At 42.3% G+C, this 20,035-nt stretch overlaps 1 protein-coding gene across 2 annotated transcripts in view; it reads right to left on the bottom strand.

Annotated features, from left to right (window-relative positions):
* bmp6 (bone morphogenetic protein 6) overlaps nt 1-20,035 on the bottom strand; it is a 49,154-nt gene that overhangs the window by 3,140 nt on the left and 25,979 nt on the right. For both annotated transcript variants that reach the window (XM_086305927.1, XM_086305925.1), the window contains exons 3-7: nt 18,121-18,313; nt 13,461-13,609; nt 13,105-13,302; nt 2,915-2,991; nt 1,673-1,783 (exon numbers count right to left, since the gene is read on the bottom strand). In XM_086305927.1, coding sequence (XP_086162053.1) covers nt 1,673-1,783; nt 2,915-2,991; nt 13,105-13,302; nt 13,461-13,609; nt 18,121-18,313 — 728 coding nt within the window. The remainder of the gene's footprint in view (nt 1-1,672; nt 1,784-2,914; nt 2,992-13,104; nt 13,303-13,460; nt 13,610-18,120; nt 18,314-20,035) is intronic.

Here is a 20,035-nt window from a genome sequence, read left to right as displayed (position 1 = left end):
AAAAGTAGCAATTAGAAATGGATGATAAACTCACAAAGGACAGATTTAAAAATTGATTTTATTATATTTTTTAATCATGCCAAATGTCGGATTATTTGACATTTCTTTAATGGCCACTGGAGACTGGTTATAAAATCCCCAACCCGACGTGGCCCAACTTTACAGCAGATATTAAAATGGTTTGGACTCTCTCAGTAGCATCTAAATTAAATTGACTGTGTAGGGATGCTCTTCTTAGATCATTCAGTCACTAAAATTATATAAAGGTTGCTTTAAGTGACAGGTAGACACAAATAAATGGAGGTATAGCCACTAGCTTTCTGCTAGCCCACACCTTGGCTCGAAGCGTACTCACAGCCCTTCCAATAAGGTTGTGCTTCAGTCTTAGTGAGTGAAAAGCTAATATTTGAATCATTCATTACTAAGCAATAACAAACATGTCTCTTTATCTGTCCACTGCACCTGTACAGCTTATAGATATAGATAGATAGCAACTTGCTAACCAAGCTGGCTATCATTAGCTGATAACATAGAACTCCACCCTCTCGTCTAAATATGGCTGACGTTATCAAGCTTGATTAGACAGTAGCAGTTATAAATGGTACAAACTGTACACGTACACATACCTGCTAATCTTTGTTTACCTATTATTGACAATCTCTTCCACAGTGTGTGTTTTGTCCCATCACCCCCAGCCTGGTTCTGCTGGTTTCTTTTTTATCAAAAAGGATGTTTTTCCTTCCCACTGTCACCAAGTGCTGGCTCATAGGGGTCAAGCCAAGGCGCAATGATTTCTCTGTATTATTATAAAGTGTCTTGATGGGACTGTTGCTGCGATTTGTTGCTATATAAATAAAACTGAATTGAAGTGAATTAAGTTACTAAAATGCTAGGATGGTACTCAAGGAGCAAAAACTAATCGGATGGTCTGTCCCGCACAGACTACATTAAAAATCCTCCCAAGCACCAACAAACATGTCAGAGTGGTCCAGAGATTCAGTAACTCCAATTAGTATCAGTAGAAGCTGCTTGGCTATACCGTCTATGCTGCCACGCTCCTAAATCCTGCATCCAATTGGGAGTTATGAAAACACAAGCTATCATCTGTACAGTTGTTTAGAACAAGGAAACTCTTCACAGAGACCAACTTTTTTTGAATAAGACTGTATAAATATACATATTTTTAATACCATAAACATTTTAACATGAAAGTCTATGGGGACTGATTCCATTTGAAGGCTGCTTCAAGTGGCCACTAGAAGAAGAGCAGTTACTCCATGTGTGGATGCACCTCATTTGTCTCTTTTATGTTTCGACTGTCCATGACAAGTAAATTTAATGGAGTTAACTGAGCTTCACAGAACTGTAACGCTTTATATTCACCGATATTTATAACCCTAAGAAGGCCACGGCGACTAGATTAAAAATACACTGTCGAAACACTCTCATATGCTCCTGTGCTTATTTTTAAAGGTCATTTAGACACACAATAGACCACTATTATATCTCGTTGCAGTGTTGCTACAACAATCCTAAATCCACAGGAAAAACTGTATGAGCACCACCACAAAGTTCTGGCAGACATAAGAGACGGGCCTAAAATGACTTCTTCTTCATTGTGTTAAGAATACACACATACTTAGTGCGGTAAACCGTAGTGGGATGGTCTTACCAGCGTCTGCACAATGGCGTGGTTGGTGGCATTCATGTGGGCATTAAGGGGGAAGGAGCATTCTCCATCACAGTAGTTGGCTGCGTAGCCGTCAGGAGCAATAATCCAGTCCTTAGAGAAACACGTGAAATCAGTTGGTTTTGGGATGAACAGAAATGAACAGTTTTGTTATTATTGGTTCAGTACAGCTTCACTTTCCATGTAACCCACCTGACTGCTGTTGGTAAATTCAGAGTTAACGTTCTCTCTGCGGACAAATCCACAGCGCTGTCTGTGAAATCACTCAGAGCTAATCCCTCTCCTCCTTCCTTCCTTCCACTCTTTCTGTCTTACTGTTTGACTCTGATGAGGTGTCGACAGGTTATCCCCCCACTCTAATTTGTGTTTTGATCTAGTTCATCTTCCTGTCAGTGTCAATCAACCGTCTGTCTTCACCTTTTCACTCTTCTGACAATCCCTTTCATTATTTCCAGCTCTGTGTGTGTGTGAATGATTGCTGGCAGTCTCCCTCTAGATGTCAGTGCTGTGTTAACAGCTGGTTGTATGTACCTCTGCCCTTCTCTTTTATTTCTTCCTCTGTATCTAAGTAAACACGCACACACACACTGTGATCTCCATTTAACCTTTTCTATGTCGCATCCTCTCTTGTTTCTAATGTGTACTGAGCAGTGTACTTTACAGAGTCATGCTGACAGGTTTCTTTCATTTACTACTTTATCGTGTAGAAAAACTGAGACGTGCTGTTGAAATTACACTTTTTTTCTTATGTTAAAGTATCTCGTGGAAAAAATAGTTATACTTTCCCACAATCTAAAGTGCCTTTCACATCCCTGCTCTGGGTGACGTCTGACTTCGAGGCCATGTATCTCACATCCCACCTCCCCTCGTCAGCTAACGGTTTACCTCCCCACCACCACCAGTGCATAAACTCTGGGGCGTTCATGCGACTCCACTCCATAATTTAGCTACTCATGCTCATTTTTTAAATATTAAGATATGACAATTTGTAGAAGGAAACCAGTCTGACAAGAGACGGCTACTTAATACACCTGATGGTGGCATACTGCTTTTGCTAAGAGTTTAAAAAACACACAAATCCCCTATTATTCCAACAATCATATAATATATATAATACTATACTCTAGTATGCATAGTAGGAACACTGATTAGAATTAAAAAGTAGTCCTGACTAGACGACTGATGTATTAGGAAACTTTTAGGTGAAGCTTAAGGAGAAAATACCTGCCAGCCCAGCTCTCTGAAGCTGACGTACAGCTCGTGTCTTCTGCATGCTGTCTTCTGATCGCTGCTGTTGTAGTCTGAAAGACAAAGAACAGAAACCATCAGAGTTCACATATTACCACGATCCTCTCCAGACACGGGGCCGCTCCACTTAGAATCATGATTAGCATCTGGCGTCGTTTTCCACATCGTTTGTGACCCTCAGCATGTGGAAAGTATGTCACAGCGCCATGATGATAAAACAAAGTGAAAGCCCTTTTCCTTGGGTAAATGATGTAAATATGTCCAGTGAAGTCCAGTGACACATTACATACTGAATCCGAGAGCAGAAGAATAACACAACACGCCTCGCGTAATGCACTGGGTGGAGAAACATGTGAGGGCGTAGACCGGAGCGCCGGCACAAGTGCTCATTACAGCGGTCGCTGCGCTGTACGTGCTTCACATTCATCTGCTGTCTAATGCACTTGAGCGCGTGCCTAATTGAATTCATTGGCAGTTACATATTATTTGGCACATGCAAACGCAGTGAAATAGTGACAAGTGTGTTTGTGGACTCTCCGCCCATCAGCTTGTCCTTAATCATCTGTGTTCGCCTCTGCGGCCGTACAGCAACGGCTCAGACAGTCTCAGGTATAGGTTTGGTTTTCAAACTAGAAGAGGTCATTGCTGCCATCGGTCACTGCACTGAAGTCAAGACGGTGACACAGATTTTCCACTTAGGTTTCAAGGTCTCCCTTTAGCTTATTTACTCTGTCCTTTCATGGCTTTGATTACATTTTCACAACTAACCTGTCTGTGAAACAGGCAAAGTGCTACACAGTGGCACTGGTCCCATGTTCTCGATGGTTCTATATGAGGCTCTATTTGAGGCAATTATGACTCTACAACCACACACACACACACACACACACACACACACACACAAGAGTAGCTTCTTTGAGCCCAAAACTGATTTTAATTGTAGTTAGTTGTTGGTCTGCACATCCATAATTATAAAACAGTTAACCAACTGTTTAGACTTTTGCTGAGGACCAGCCTTACAATCAAGCAGCAACCTCCAGGGCTGAGAAATAAAGCTAAGGTGCAATGCAAAGACTTGTAGTTCCTCTAATAGCCACTTGAGGCAACTCTAAAAGCATTTACAGTCTGGTATTAAATTTTTTTTTAAAAATCTCTTTTTACCACAGAAAAAACAGGAGATCAGAAATCAGTAGATGACGTTATTGTTGCCATCTTCTATATACAGTCTGTGGCTAGAATAATATTGTGATTATAATAAAACAATAAAAACTTTCACAGGTTTGAATCTAAATGCGACTGACCCTCTCATCCAAAACGCAGTGTTGACTTTTTCCAGTCTGACTCTTAACCTGTCAGCTCATGCACACATAGTTATTTATCACCTACAGGCAAATATAAATAGGTGTCATAGAATAAAATAAACAATAGAATAAATCAACTCTCCATCCAAGAAACGGGCATTTTATAGATTTTCTTGCGTGTGTGTGTCTGTTTGTCTGTCTGTTTGAGAGTGAGTCACAAGGCAGTCGGGGATTTGTCACTCAGTCACAGCCACCACCCAGCCACTCACCTCACCAAGTCACCGACAGCAGCCTTGTTTAGTCAGCTGGAGTTGGAGGGAGACGCACACAGACATATATACAAACATATTTCGCTTATGTAATGCTAATTGATTTTGGTTCCTTACATCCATACGTCTATCATTCATTACAAGCGGCGCTTCCACTCGCAGTACGTACACATAGGCACTCACAGATGACCCGATGTTTATCTGTTTAACAGCCAAACCCACTTAGCTACTCATTAAAGCGGAGAGTTGTAATTTAAATTCACCAGAGTTGGTTGCATTACCATTTCGTCATCAAATTAAATTTAATTCTGAACAGACTCGCTGACTGCACTGCCCAGACCCGAGTGTTTTAGCTGGCCTCGTCTCAAATACAAAAAGAGACACAGACAGGGAGAGGAAGAGCAAAGCTGGGTTTCCTGCTTGGATTCATCGCAGACCATAAAGATGAGGTGACAGAGAGAGACGCATGTGAGGCCTGGCACTGCCTGTGTTTAGTCTTCATGTTTCTACCAACTGTACCATAAATGTGCAGTTGTACTTTATATAAGGACATCTACCAAACGGCACCAAAATAACTGCAATAACAAGAAACACATACCTATGATGGGTATTTCTAAGAAGTAAAAGGCAAATCAAGAGTAATCCAAGGCACTATTTTTGAGACACTGTGTCAAGACATAATTGCTTCCCTATATTTAACTGAAATAGTACGAAGATGACACAAAGGTAGGAAGAGATGATCTTGAAAAACACAAGCTCCACGTTTGAAAAAACATCTGGACTGTGCTCCGTCACCTCTTCAATTTAATTCAATTTTATTTTTATAACGCCAAATCACAACAACAGTCACCTCTAGGTGCATGAAGCTGTAAGGTAAAGACCTACAATAACACAGATAAAGCCTAACGATCAGGTGGCCTTCTTTGATCTAGCACTTGGTGACAGTGGGAAGGAAAAACTCCCTTTTAACAGGATGAAACAGCAACCTAAGCCTATGGCAGCATGAATAAAGAAGCCAGCAGTGTGAGAGCAAAGAGCTCTATTGGGGTGATAGTCTTCTTCTTATCAGCACTATGTAAATGTTTGGGGAATGAAAGGAAAATTGTTGTTTGCTCTCACTCTTTTGTCATCAGACTTTCTGTGACAGCACGTCTGGATGGCAACATATGTTGCTCCCGATCAGTGCTAACAGAGTCGTCACAAGATGCATCTCCAAACTATCTGCCTCCCCTCTCCTATTCAGCTCAGAGGAAACTGTGTCTATGATTCACCTCATCTTACATGAACTTGGACGCATAAAACATCAAAGCTGGTTCTTCACAGCGCCACCTGTGGGATCTTTCTAATGACTGAATGCACCACAGTTTGATGTTGGAAACTGTTCAACTATTTATCCACACAGTCTCTCACAGACCGGTGAATCTCTCCTCATCTTTCCTCCATAATTTATCAGCCTCACTGGAATGCTCGTTTTAAGCCCAATCATGTTACTAATCAGCCTAATTAGTCCTGAGACGTGTTCCACCAGGTGGTTTTTTTGCACAACTTTTCCAGTCTCTGTGTGCCTTCTTTCCAACTTTTTATAAAAACATGTTACTGGCATCAAAATCAAAATTAGCATACAACACTCAAAGCTTTAGAAGTATTTGTACTGCACAAAGGTATAAAATGGTTTTCATCAATCTTTTCACAGCTTTGCAACTTTTTTGGAAACAAGGCTGGAAATTCGATGAATATTTCATCTGACTAGACGAGTTCACTCTGTGAGAAGAAACAAAAGGTACCACTGGCCATGACAGTCAGCGGCATAGTGAGGTCAAAGGGTCATGTGTAACGGTCAGTCAGGATGCGGTCAGGTGTTTCCCTCGTTTAGGCTTCCTTCCTTTCCAGTAGGAAGGGCAGCTCGCGGCATGTCTGCTAATGTGGAAATAAGTTATAAGTTTACATGTCTGTGCAGTCAATGGTACATCTCCATGTGCGCGTGTGTCTCTGTGTACCTCTGCATATGTGCAAATGTTTTTCTCAGCATTCAGGCATGCACGTTTGGCTCCGTGTGAAACTGTGTGTGCAGGCTTGCACGCATCCATCCTGCCTTCAAACTGAACTAGTTAGAACTGTACATGGACAATACCAATACCTTTTTACCTTTTTAACTGAGAATCGGTCACAGCACAGTGTACAGTGTTTATATACAGGAAACAGCCAAGGATAATGGAAGAGTACCATTGAAAGAAGAAATCTGATTGGCTATGAAACTTGGCTGACCTGATACAAAGCTGAGGTGATGTTTATAGAAAGAGAAAACGACACACCTCTGAGCTGAACTGCTACCCTGCAGTACTGCAGGATGGCAGAGGTCTCAGGGTTAATATACAGAAACATACCAATGCATACTGGAATATATTTGTGTACTACTTAAGGCATTTCTGCAAATAGTGTAGCATATGCAATACTTTAAATAGTGAAAAACGCACTGTTTCTAAGTACACACGCACCCTTGTTATTACACAACCTCTCATAGAGACCCCCCTACTTCCTCATCCAGGTCGAGTTTATGATGCGTGACATTCAGCTTTGGGTCAAATCACAGCTCAGGGTGGAGGGTGAATGTAGCCCGCCTGCCCCCTCCACACAGCATGAGAGGCCTTCGCACAATCAACCAGTCTAGTGATGTCTAAAGTTTGATAATCTCATTTTATTCACTGCTCTCTAAGGTGACTGTATTTTAAATATGACCTTGAGGGTTAAAAAGATTGAAGTCTATATACTTTTGCTTGCTAGAATGATCTAATGTGCCACCAATTAGCTAGATAAACATAATATGCAGTCAGACAGGCAGGTCAAAGGTTCAGTAAATCATAAGTAAATAAGTGTGGCTTTGCTGTGCAGTTCAGAGTATCATATTTAGCGACATGCTTCTTTTTCCCTCTTTCTCACTCATCTCCGCACAACTCCTTTTCCCCCTCGGTCTTCAAAGCCATCAAACATTTACAGTCTGTGGGGCTTTTTAAGAGGAATAAAGCTGATATTTACTGCGGGCTTTCATTGAGTGTAAAGGCCCAGATTTGTGGTGCCCATAAACCACATCTCCCCTTCCTGCCTGTAAAAATTTAATGCCACACAGCTACCACTGAGCTCCGGCTCCCATGAGGCTTCCATTCATTTCTTTTTCCTTTCCTTGACAGAGAGCAGAGGTGAGAAGAGACAAAAACTGACTCAACGTGTTATACTTGCTGTATTAATTAAAAGCCTTAGAGTGTGTGTGAGTGCTACTGTAGAGTTTGACATTAAAGTAGTCGGTTTAACTAAAATACTGTAAAAATACAATCATTTAGAAGCTTTCCTCCACATAATATGGAGATGCTAAGCTACGCTGGTTAACTTAGCTTAGCATGAACACTGGAAACGGGGAAAAAGCTAGCCTGGCCCTGTTGAAAGGCTAAAAGTTTGATGTGTAAGGTGAAGTCTGTTTATCCAAAGGTAGTGCTAGGCTAAACAGGTTAGCTTTTATGCTAAACAGGCTAATATGAAGATCTCTGCAAGAAAAGCTAACGAGTGCACTCAATATCATGACTGCAAGTTTAAAAAGAGGTATTTTGGTGTTTGTAACTTCTCTTGGCCCTTTGACAAAATTATGGACCTAAACTCTGAGACACAGTGCACTTACAGCCTGCATTACACATGTACATGTCACAGCTGTCTTTCACAAATTAAGTTGGAGGTGGCAAAGCGTTTCGATGATAACCGTGATCTTTGAAACATAATAATAACTACAATCAGAACTATGTCATAGCACAAGCCACAGCAACTATCTGACATAGAAGATTTGAGTTACATAGGGCTGTAATGTGGATATTTTGAATTCTAGTGGTACAGTAAAAACAGCCGTGAAATCCCTGGACTAGATAGACCGATAGGTGGATAGATTATCTTTAATGAAACTTTACTGACCCCACAAGACAATTATTGAGTCTGAGCAGCAGGATAAGAATAAAAAAGTGCAGTATGCAATAAATAAACAACATAGTCCCAGTAAAAGTGCCACATGCACATAGGGTAGCCCTTATACTTTGAGATATTGCAAAAATTCACATACACAACAGTGATAAAAAAAAACCCCAAAGAAACTAAAAAAGAAAACAAATGAGACAAGCTAAACAAGAGTAAACAGTAAGACTGAGATCATGTAAATTGCATTAATAAATAATTTGTACACTATAAGAATATGTCTTGCATTCAGTAGTAACACATAATTCATAAATGACTGATTTTTAGTGAGGGGGAGGTGTAGACATGGCGGTTAATTATGGAAAAATCACCTCAGATATCGCTTGCTATTCAAAGTAAATATCTTTGTCCTTTCAACATGACTTCAGAGGATTTTAAGACCCAAACCATGAACTCCACTTTCACCTTCTTGAACTACATTCAGGACCAAATATTTGAAAATAACAGGGAGAAAAAAAGCAGGATTTCCTCTACTGAGATGGCAATGTAAACGGACACTGTAGCACAGAGCTCCGCCGCTGTGTTACGGCAGCTTACCTAACAGTGTTTAACCTGGAAATGTTTCTCTGCGAGTAGACAAACATCCATTTGACCGCGTGATAGTAAAACTCTGCACTAAAACCGATTCACATTGAATTCATCAGGGTGGGGCTCCTACTGCCGGTTCCCACCCTGTCTATTGAATAGCAGGGGAAACACTGCTCCTTACTGAACATAAGCACTGTGGCTCTTTAACACTGAGACTTTTAATGTACTGTATGACTTCACTTTAACCCTTCCTCGCCACTCTTTGAACCTCAAACTCTGGAAAAGCCTGTAAATTATATTTATCTCCGGTTGTTCCAAAAACACGAGGATCTTATGGTGCCAGTTCAGATGTTATAACTGCACAGCTCGGATTCAGTGTTTCAGTGACATAAAAAGAGTCACAGAAACCCAAGCCAAAGCTTTTCAAGCCGCTCCACCTACAGCCTATGGTTTACTCCAGCTATTTCTTAATTCCAAAGCGAGAAAAAAATAGCAGGTTTTACAGTAGCAATTACATAAATTCCCATAGAGGTGGTGGCAGTGGTGGTGGTGGTGATGGAAAACTCAGTCCCAGTGTTCAAAATAAAATCCTTCACCCTGAAGGAGGAAGGAGCGTGTCCCAAAAGTTGTGAAGACATGAAAGGAGAATGTCACTGTTGCCTCTGACGTTCCTCCCCCTCCCTGCAGCCACTACTACTCAAGTTTATCTTTCTTCCTGTCTTTCATCACAGAGGTTATTAAACCCTGCGAGGGAGCTCCGCCATGTCTAATTACGCCAACGGTAAACAAAAGGAGGTCGGGTGGTGAAGGAGTGAGGAGAACGAAGAGGAGGAGGAGGAGGGAGGAGAAGAGCGACAGATGAAAAAACACAGCTGGCTGAGCGCCGTGTTATTATAATTCTTTAAGCAATACTGTTAGCTTGGTCAGTCTTTTAGCTGTGCAACTAATGACTAGCTAGGCCTAATTACAGGCCGCTGGTGCTGTGCCGGGACGTGATATTCCCACCCCGGATGGTTGTTAACTTCCCCCACAGCCAAGGCCCAGCCCGACTCCCATTACCTCCCCAGCCCTTCCTCGCCCACAAAACCCCAAATTACCTTTAAAGGTGTTGTATTGTTCTTTTGGCAACATACACACCAGCGTTTTCCACTGTGCACACATCAGACACACCCAGAGTGGGTGGAAATATCACGGCTGTTGTAAAAGATATTCCCGGTCTTCCCCGCACGCCTCAGAATCTAAGGCGAAACTTTAAAAAAAAAAGAGATTTACCCCACTAAACAGGAAGAACAGGAAAAACAAAAACACTGGGATAAAAGTGGCTGGTCTGAAAGCTGTGTGCGTGTGTGTGCGCGCGCTTTCAGGAGCAAAATGTGGAAAACAAAGATGATTTGTTACACTTAGAATTACACCATAATCTCAAAACTATTGCTGCAGAAATTTTTTTGGCCGATTCTGCCCTCTTTTGTCATCTGGAAGATATTTAATATCAGATGTCGATTTAAACCCAGCTCGCTAAAATGGTGCAAATGAGAAAATAACAAGGTCCAAAACCTCACAGGGATTAGAGCTGGGAAAATAAAGTTGTCCTGGTTTAAAGGTTGCTTTATAGCCCTAGCAGACCGAGCAAGGCACGAGAGTCATTTGTGGCGAATTGAGGTGCAGCAAGGCCAAATTCATGAAGACCAAATCAAAATTGACAAAAATGTATTAAATTAAAAATGGGTCTGATGATGTCAGGGATTACTTTGGGATTAAAAACATGAGGCAGTGGAATCAGGTTGACCTCACACATCAGGGGCTACACTTTGGGAGGTTATTTTTAGAAAACACACTTGCTGAATTAGTTTAAAAAGCCTCTATGTGGACGCTACTGAACACATTCGAAACAAACACGTTGCTGCCGCTCGCTCTTAGATCTCCCGCTTCTTTGGAAAAATATCCGTGAGGGTGAATTCCCGGCCAAACAGAAACTGGGGGACAGCATCCACATTTTGTTTCTCCCCATGAGCGCTCCACAAGACGGATGCTCTCCCCATCCATCGCGGCCTCCTCCCCGTCTCTGAAGTGAGTGATGCGGTATTGAAACCATATGCCCTCCTGAATTCCTCGCGGATCCTCCCATCCCGTCCAATCCCTGCAGTCCTCTTGCTGGCCACGGACACACGGCTGTCGCGAGGGGGGCCTCCCTGCTTCCTGTGCAGGATCTAAATATTTACACTCCCAGTCGTCCCGAGTGGCGAGGCGGAGAGGTCTTGATGTTTTGGGTTATGTAAAGTCCAATCCTCCAGGACGCATATTTAACAGATTGTCGTTGTTAGAGCACTTTTTTCAGCAGACTCGCTCCGTGGAAAGTTTTTCATCCTCCCGATGCAGAAGGGGACACAAAAAGCTTTATACTGAAAGGGAGCAGGCTTTGAAATCCACGCTGTGTACCCCAGAATAACTTTGTCTTTACGACATCCTGCCTTAAAGTCTTTGGACGTCTCGAGCCAAAGGTGACAGCTGGGCGGTGGAGAATACAGGTCTGGAGCCAAAACTGAACATGTGGTGAGATCTAACTGTCCCGTAGCATAACAAATGATGAGTCTTTGTTCTGTGTCGTGTCAGCCAAAGCTTTCATCTAATGCAATTACTAAGAAAAAGCCCTGCAGGAATTTAACATACAACCTCTGGTGTTAACAGCAGTGCCGCGTAACCTGCTGAGAAAGTCGCAGCAGATGCTCTGAGCAAACAGAAGATCGAGCCAACAAATCTCAGCAGAGGGTTTTGCAGGGAGTAGCGATGAGAGCAAACCTGTCCTGGAAATGCTTCTGCGTACCGTACAGATGTTAGAGCCATTAAGCAGGGAGCAAAAGAAAGCAAAGCAAAGGTAAATCGCTACCTAAGTAGCCAGTCAGGATGGGAGGATTTGCAGCTCTATGTGAGTGCAGACAAGAGCTGTGATTAGACAAGAGGACCAAAGATAAGCCAGTTATAGCCAAGATTTGGGTTACTGTGGCACATCCTCTAACCTCTTTGGTCTGATCGTTAGCTTTAGTTGGCATCACTCTGTGCTTAGATACTCGCAGCCCCTGGAAGCACACTTAGGCTTACTATGGCTCACCATTTAAAGTCCAACAACGAGTGCAGAAAGCAGATGCACTGGATTCACGTACATCTAAAGGTTTGTGCGCGTAACTTGGTGAGGATAAGACCAGTATCAACAGCAAGCTGACTGAGGACTACCTTTACATACTGCAACAGTCACACAATGAAGCCTCACAGGAGCAGCTTAGCTTTAAGCACTATAAAGGTCCAGAATCACACAGCAGGCGGATTATGGGTTGATTTAATTTGAAAAGCTTGTGAGACTCATAACATCAGGCTCATACCTTCACATTACATCATCTGTTGAGTAGGAAGAGAAGCAAGCAGGGCTAATGAGGAGGTCCGGAGGATGAGGTCACCTGTCAAGATGGATTCACCGCCTGCGCCTTAATTCACTGAATATTCAGTAGCTCACAATTCTGTGAGATCGTGTCACGTTGTAAATCTCTAGCAAGACTTACTACACAGTTTACAGATGCACCAGAGGTGTGTCAGTTTAAAGTCATCTTATCATCATTCACATGGCCTGTTCTTTAATATTTGAGCCCAAGGTTCTTCCTCATGGACTCTCTCCCTGCTACCATGCACTTAAGTCACTCCTCAGAGCAGAAACGGTGTATAACCAATATAACAAATAACTATATTCCCTGCTCAAAAGACATGTATTGGGAAAAAACTGCAATACCTTAACCATACAAAGAAAAAAAAAAGGGCTACAATTCTCATCTGATCGGCACTGATTAAAGAGATCCGGCAAACGTCGGGTCTAATCTATCAAGAATTTCAAAGAGGGATAATAAAACCAGATTTCAAACACATGCTACCCATCCGCCGTTCTCTACGGGCTGGACGTCGGTGACATCAGTGGATGTAGATCATTTTTGCTATTATGTTACTTTTGAGTGTGATTGCATTCACGACTTCACTGCGTAATGAGGTCAGTTAAGGTTCAGCGTTCTTGCAGACTGACCTGCTGGGCCCGGCCCTCTAGATCCCTCTGGCGGTTGTGCGGATCGATTGCGGTGCGGCTGGCGCCGTCTCCCACTAGCGGAGCGGACGGTGCGGATGTGCACTTCACTGACTTTAAAGAAGGCCACCATGAAAGGCTGCTTATCCAGTGCACCGTCGCGTCCTACGAGCCCCGCCTCCTTGGAGCTGACGCTCTGTCCTGTTTAAAAAAAAGATCACAGTAAGTACGAACCACAGAAGATCAAAAACTTCCAGCAATGACTGCTGACCTTTACTTTGCTGAGAGAAAGTGATGCATTTTAACTGCTCCAACTATGGCTTTGTATTACAAAAGAGATGTGCAATTGGATCCCTCACCGCTGCTGGTCTCCACACTGATCTGCAGACCCAGGTTGTGTGCGGGACTCATCACCCACAGGTTACTAGTGGCAGTGATGTCAAACTCCAGCCAGCCCTCCTCAGCTGCCCACAGCCTGCGAGACTCCAGCAGGAACAGATCTGCCTCTCTGTGACATAATGGCAAACAAACACCAGAAGAAACTTATTACACGAAACATTAGTAATACTTGTGCCAATACTGGCATTTGTACATGGATGTACTGGAACGGTATTAAAAATGGTTGTAGTCATCTCATCTGACCAAAGAACGTGCTTCCAGTTTGCATAATCTTTCTCAACTCATGTCTTGGCAGTTATTCTGGGCTCTTTAGATATAATTCTCACTAGTTTTCTTCCCAGAGTCTTTGAAATATTTCCCTTCCTACCTCTGACAGGCTTGTTCTGCACTGTGTGGCTCTCTTTCAGTGTCTTGATGATTTTTCTCATTCCAGTTCTTCACATTTGATAACTTAATACTAAACTCACATCTTTTGTTTGTGGTGGTAAGATGCTTTCTCAGGTGACAGCTCAAACTGCTGCTGAGGTTTTTATACTGTGTGTAAATTGGAAGATAGAGTGTTTTAATGTGATTTTCCAATCTTTGACCATTACAAGGTTAAAGCACATCATTGCATAGCAGAGGTTTGTCCTTTATAAAAGTCAACAAGAACACCAGTTTTCAGGGGGGCAATGATACTGAGCCTGGTAATTTATGCTATTACTGAAATAATTCTGTCATTGTTCAAATAGAAATAAACTACACAAATAATTTTGTCCTCATCTGTATTAAGTCAATTAAATACAAGCTGCTATTAGATATTATACTGCACTGCTAAAAGTGCTATGATGGACCTAATGCCTGAACTATGCTTCCAGGTAACTTGACGTCCACCCCCCAAGAAATGTAACGACACATCTGTTTGACGCAGCCCACAACGACTGAATGTGGAAAGCTATAATGTGAGGTTAAGAAGGAGTTTCCAGTTACGTCGTAAGTCACGACATAGATTTCCCGCAGAAGTCTAAATTACGCTTAAGGAGTCCGCTGTGCTGCTTTTCACCGGCAGCAGATCATTTTGGGTCCATGCAGCTTTACATTTTTGCCTTTTCGATTCATGATTAATAAATTCTGACTCAGTAAAACTTGCTGCTGTGTGGCTCTCCCTCTTTGATGTCCTCAACAGAAATGACATTATATACGTTTGGTTTACTGCATTCAGTCTTATGTATAAAACAGGGGCACAAAGAGCATCACTGAGATCACGCAACGCTAGAAAGGTCAGATCTACCGCTTTAAGAAACCAAAGACGCAGAAGCTCTTGGTTTCTATCGAGGTAAGAGTATCATAACAAAATGACAGGAAGATGGATAGCGGCACTTAACAAAAAATGCTGGGATACTGTATTCTACTCTAGCGTAGATCTGACCTTAAAGTCTACATCTCTGAGGGACTACGAACAGGAAGGAATTAAAAGTATGATATCAGGCTACATGCATGTTAATATCATTTACAAAAAAATAACAAAAAGTGAGTTCATCGAATCAGGCTTCAAATGTGTCAAAAGAGGAGGGAGGTAAAAAATAGTGACAGCAGAGGAGATGTAAGGAAAAGACAGAGTGTGAATGATAAGAGGCCTCTGTCCTCCCACCGTCCCATTACAGCAGTAATAACACTGCGGCGGTCCTGTCAGACACTCCTCCACGAGACACATCAAAGCCTCGCAATCATCCAGGTGTTCAGAGAATGTCCCTGCAGTCATGCTTCAGCAGCCTCTCTTTATTGCTCATTAATGAGTGTTTCTGACGGCTTCCGTATGAGCACCTACACCCTGTTTTCCTACACGCATATGGTACTCCACCCTCCTGCTGAGTTTGCACATTTGTCCCAGGTGCACTTGTGTTTCTGCATCATTGTCACGTAACGCTCGCGTGACAGAGAACAGCAGGGAGTCGGTGAGAGAGACACCTGCAGGGTGGCGGTCTACTGTACGAATGTGTTATTGACTGGCTGCTTTAAATGAACTGGAATAATAAGGTCAAGAGTCAAAGTCGTGTTTCTTTGTACCATAAATCCCCTTTATGAGTCTTGTCAGTGACTTGTTAAAATTGTTATCCAAGGTAGGAAAGTGTGACTCGCAGCTGGCCTGGTTATTTCACATGCTTTCGTCTTTGAAACTGGTGCAATGGCATATTTGTAAGACCTTAAAAACGATACGTGAGTCAGACATCTGGAGGAAAAGACAGAGATTGTAAGGACTAACTCTCCTGAGCGGGTACAGGACAGTCTTTGTCTTTACTCAACACAAAGTCAGGACGGCCACCTTTTTTTTTTGCATTGTAATCTGTCGCATTCCTCAGCCGGGTGTCAGGCTAATTAAGCGCTCTATCATTACAGCTCGGAGTCAGAGCACGAGTCAGGTTTTATGGGAAGGAGGAGCACGAGAAAGTTAACGGGCTTCCCGCTGATTATGAAGGGACGGTTTTGCAAAACGGGGAAAAAACAGTAATGTTTTTTCTCATGTATGTGACAATACCTCAGATGACATCTGCACTGATTAGATCGAATAATGTAAAACTGCAGTTACAAGGCGTTATTATGCATGCAGTTTATTTTCTCCATCTGATAACAAGAAGAGAAAGCGAGAGCACAAACCAGCCGCTGTAGGGACAAAGGAGAAAATAAATGTACTGTGTGTGAATCCTCTGACAGACTGAATTGGTTTTATTTAACACAAAAGAATTAATCAAGTGTAACAGTTTGTCATTCATCAATGGCTTTTTAAGGAGAGAGTTCCTTCGGCGTGTATTCACTGATAGACTAAATATATCGAGCTATGTAAGGCTAAAAACAGATATCAGACATTCTCTCCATGTTTGTGCTGGTCGACGGCGGGCGGGCTTGATAAAACACAAATGTCATTCAGAAACTCTGTTTATCTAGCCCTGCAGTCTTAATGTACAGTAAATGTTTAGCATGCATTAGCCGTGCTTTTTCTGGTGAGGATTTTGAAGTTGTGCTATTTCTGTAATGCTTGATTTTACATGATAAACACAGCAGCTGCCAAAAGTATGTGCAACGCACGGGGAGAAGGAAAGACGTTTTTACACCTCGATATCCAGAAAATGTGAATGTGAATGCTTTTGGAGCCTACAGGAACCTACCTGCAGGGCCATCGACGTGCACGTGTTTCACAGCTAAGAGCTGCTGAAACCCAAATAATTAAAGGAAAGTTTAGTAGCTCAGTCCCAATACATTGTTGCACAAAAGCCTTGAGCTGAACCTCATTTCTTAATATTTTGCTGCGCATCGAGTTAGTGAAACATGCAAACAAACATGGAAATACAGTATCCAGTTAGCTTGTACAACAACAGAGTTTGTACAATTCGATCTTGAAAGTCAGAATTTGGTATGAACTTCTTTATTCTTCAACAGCCTGAATTCTCCACGGCAGCTTCCTCGTCATTGCTTTAAGTAGTCTTCAGGAATGGTTCTCCAGGCATCTTCAAGGACATTCAAACTCTTCTTTGGATGTTGGCTGACTTTTGTTCTGTTCTCTGCCGAGATGTCAGATGCTTTCCAATAGCATTGCGTGGTGGATTAAAGTCTGATGGTATTTTTCTGCGTTCGTAATTACATCAACTTTGACAAGATCTCCAACACCACTGGCTAAGTTGCAGCTCCAAACCATGACACAGCCTCCACCCTGTTTTTCAGACGGTTGTAGACACTCACTTTTGTACCTCTCTCCTGGGCTTCCTCACATACTGATAATTTGGCTTCTTCACTCCATCAGACATGTTGTCACTGATTTTCAGTCCAGTTCTTGCATACTTTGGCATACAAAACCATTTTCTTTCTGTTTCCCTTCCTTAAGAATGGCTTCTTAACAACTGAGACTATTTCTGATAAGGCTTCAGATCCTGTCTCATGTCTTTTCTGGATTTTTTTTCCCCGTTTCTCAAGGACATGAGGTTCAGATACTGTTCATCTGCTGTAGATTTCCGCAAATGTTTCTAAGGACACACTGCACACCATGCTGAGATATGCCAAGTTTTTAGCTAATGGCTCTTTGGAAATGACCTTGTTTGTGCAAAAACACTATTTTATGTCTGTCACACTGTGTTATCTTCAGTATTTTTCATAAATTCAACTACTATTTGTGCTCCACAGATTTGGTAATAATCAAATATTCTCAGCTTCAGCCAGAGAGGTGGAGGTGAGTAATTTTATGACCCCCAAATCAAACCCACACATAAGTTACAGATATCTGCTCTGCTGTGATCTCACTGTAAGTGAGACGGATGTAAAGTGCTCGAGCCAAGATCGTGCACATTTAGCACAGATAAAAAAAAATCATACAACTGAAAACCAGTAAATGATTATTATTTATTCAAGTACATTTTAAGAAATGTGAATAAAAGAGTATGCAAGAAAACCAAAACTCCCATATTTAAGATATAGTGTGGTATGCACAATTCTGAGACTATTAACTTATTACTTCTTTTTGTTTTTCCCAAGTTAGTATAAAAATACTTTTATAGTTTTGCACAAACACAGATGAGACAATCAAGAGAAAATCTAACAGTGAATCGGACTTCAGCATAGACGTTGGAAACTCTGTAAAAGTTTATATGCTACCTGTCAGGGTGCTCCTTGACCACCTGGTAGACTTTCAGCAGGAAGGTGTCGTTGCGGAAAGCACGACTCACGCACTCCTTGTAGAGGCGAAACTCGGCGGCGGTGATGGCCTCGCCCTCTGGGATCTGCGAGAGGTTGAACTTGAACTCCTTGTGGTGACGCCTGTGCGGTGAGAGCTCCCTGTCGTACTCCACTGTGGGTTAGAAACACATACGCATGCTTTTAGGACCATAGCTCACACAAGGCGAGATATAAACCAGGGTGAGGAAAAAAGCTATTAACGTAAAGCTAAATGAAGCTAATGTTCATCAGAAAAAATGGCTCCTACGGATCAAATGGTAATCATGTCTTTTGGCCCATATGCTCTCTTTCCAGCAGCTTGATTCAAGCTCATGATCCATTTTCCACAAATAGGATCAAATTATAGATCCGCAAACAGAGCGGATAACCTTTTCAGACACGCCTTTAAAGTATGTCAAACATGTGATTTATACATAAACTCTAATAGGTTTCTTGGCTTCCACTTGCTATAAATAAATCCCTGTTATCATCAGTTCACAGCAAAAGGCCAAAAGCAGCAAACTTAGAGTCACTCTGCGACCACTTCTGACAGCGTGAAATGACGAAAACCAACAAAATTCTCTCCCTCCTATGTTTTAAGTGCAATATGCACCATAATGATAATGTGCTCTCCGGGGAATCGTTTCCGTCTCTGCTGGAGGTTTCTCTCCCACAGCGAAGGACCCGGAGAGTCGACAGACACGGGGAGTAAGATGGGGACAGGAATAAAGAGGACAATTAGAAGGCTGTGTATAGAAATACCCAGGCCAACACTAACAGTAGATGTTATACTCATCAACGCGCTATTCTTACCCCATCACACTTTAAATACTCTCGTACACCCCACAGGCATGCTCACACACACGCTCTCTCATCATCTGCAGTTACCGCTCAGTGCAGCGAGGTTCAGCAGACTTTTCACCCCCACCGACTGAGCGCAGACCAACTTGGTACCACAGTCAGACGTATACTACCACCTCAGTTTTTCACCCACTGTGAGATCGAACACAGGCCACGTTTTCACACGACTTAGATCCATCCTCTGCCTTGATCCGTGGCCAGTCTCACGCTCCAGTTTGAACTGGTCTCACTCCCAAACTGACCCACATGTGCAGCAAACGCCTCCAGAGAAACACAGCCACCACATCTAACCCGCTGTTGGAATACAGTAAACATGGAGGGGGCTGCAATGAGCCTTTATGCTCTCATTTATACATTTATGTGCAGCTGAAGGCAGAAAATTTATAAACATGACAATGAGGATGAGAGGGGAGATAAAAAGAGTAATTATGGCTTTTTGCTGAGCAATGGCTGTATTCAGTTGTGTGTGGGCGTGTGATGTAAATAGCTTCATTCCTGCAAAATTTCAGGATGTGCACTTTTGTCACCGCCAGCCTGAAGGACTCTTTGGAAGGACGAATGATTTGTTCATTGTTCAGACAAATCAGAAGTTTACAAACACAAACCTGATGCTCCAAACCAGCAAACTGCAAAAACCACAAAAGCTTTTATGGAGGTTCTCACAGTTGATGATCAGTTAATGCATTTGAGTGCATCGATTCGCAGCACCTGGCTGCTACTTACTCTTTTAATTCCTGTGGAAGCAGGACTGCATCGAATCCTGTGAAAACTGCCTTTTTAACTGGATCATACCAAAGCTAAAGTACCAAAGTTTAACTTATTAAACTTAGTTATTGAGACTGTACAAAACAGGGGGAACACCAAAGGACCAACACAGAAGTCAGCACACACTGACTAACACCTCTATGAGGAAATGTTACTGAAATATATCAAATCAAAGGTAAAGGATAATACACTTGGTATAAATGAAGTATTTAACAATTAAGTAAATTAC

Source organism: Aulonocara sp. 'chitande type north' Nkhata Bay, linkage group LG9 (genome assembly GCF_057382095.1).
Source record: "Aulonocara sp. 'chitande type north' Nkhata Bay isolate Kocher_YH1m ecotype deep benthic linkage group LG9, A_spYH_male_GT1.1, whole genome shotgun sequence".
NCBI classification, from domain to species: Eukaryota; Metazoa; Chordata; class Actinopteri; order Cichliformes; family Cichlidae; genus Aulonocara; species Aulonocara sp. 'chitande type north' Nkhata Bay.
The sequence above is the reverse complement of the archived record's forward strand: the minus strand, read 5'-3'. Positions and strand labels throughout refer to the sequence as shown.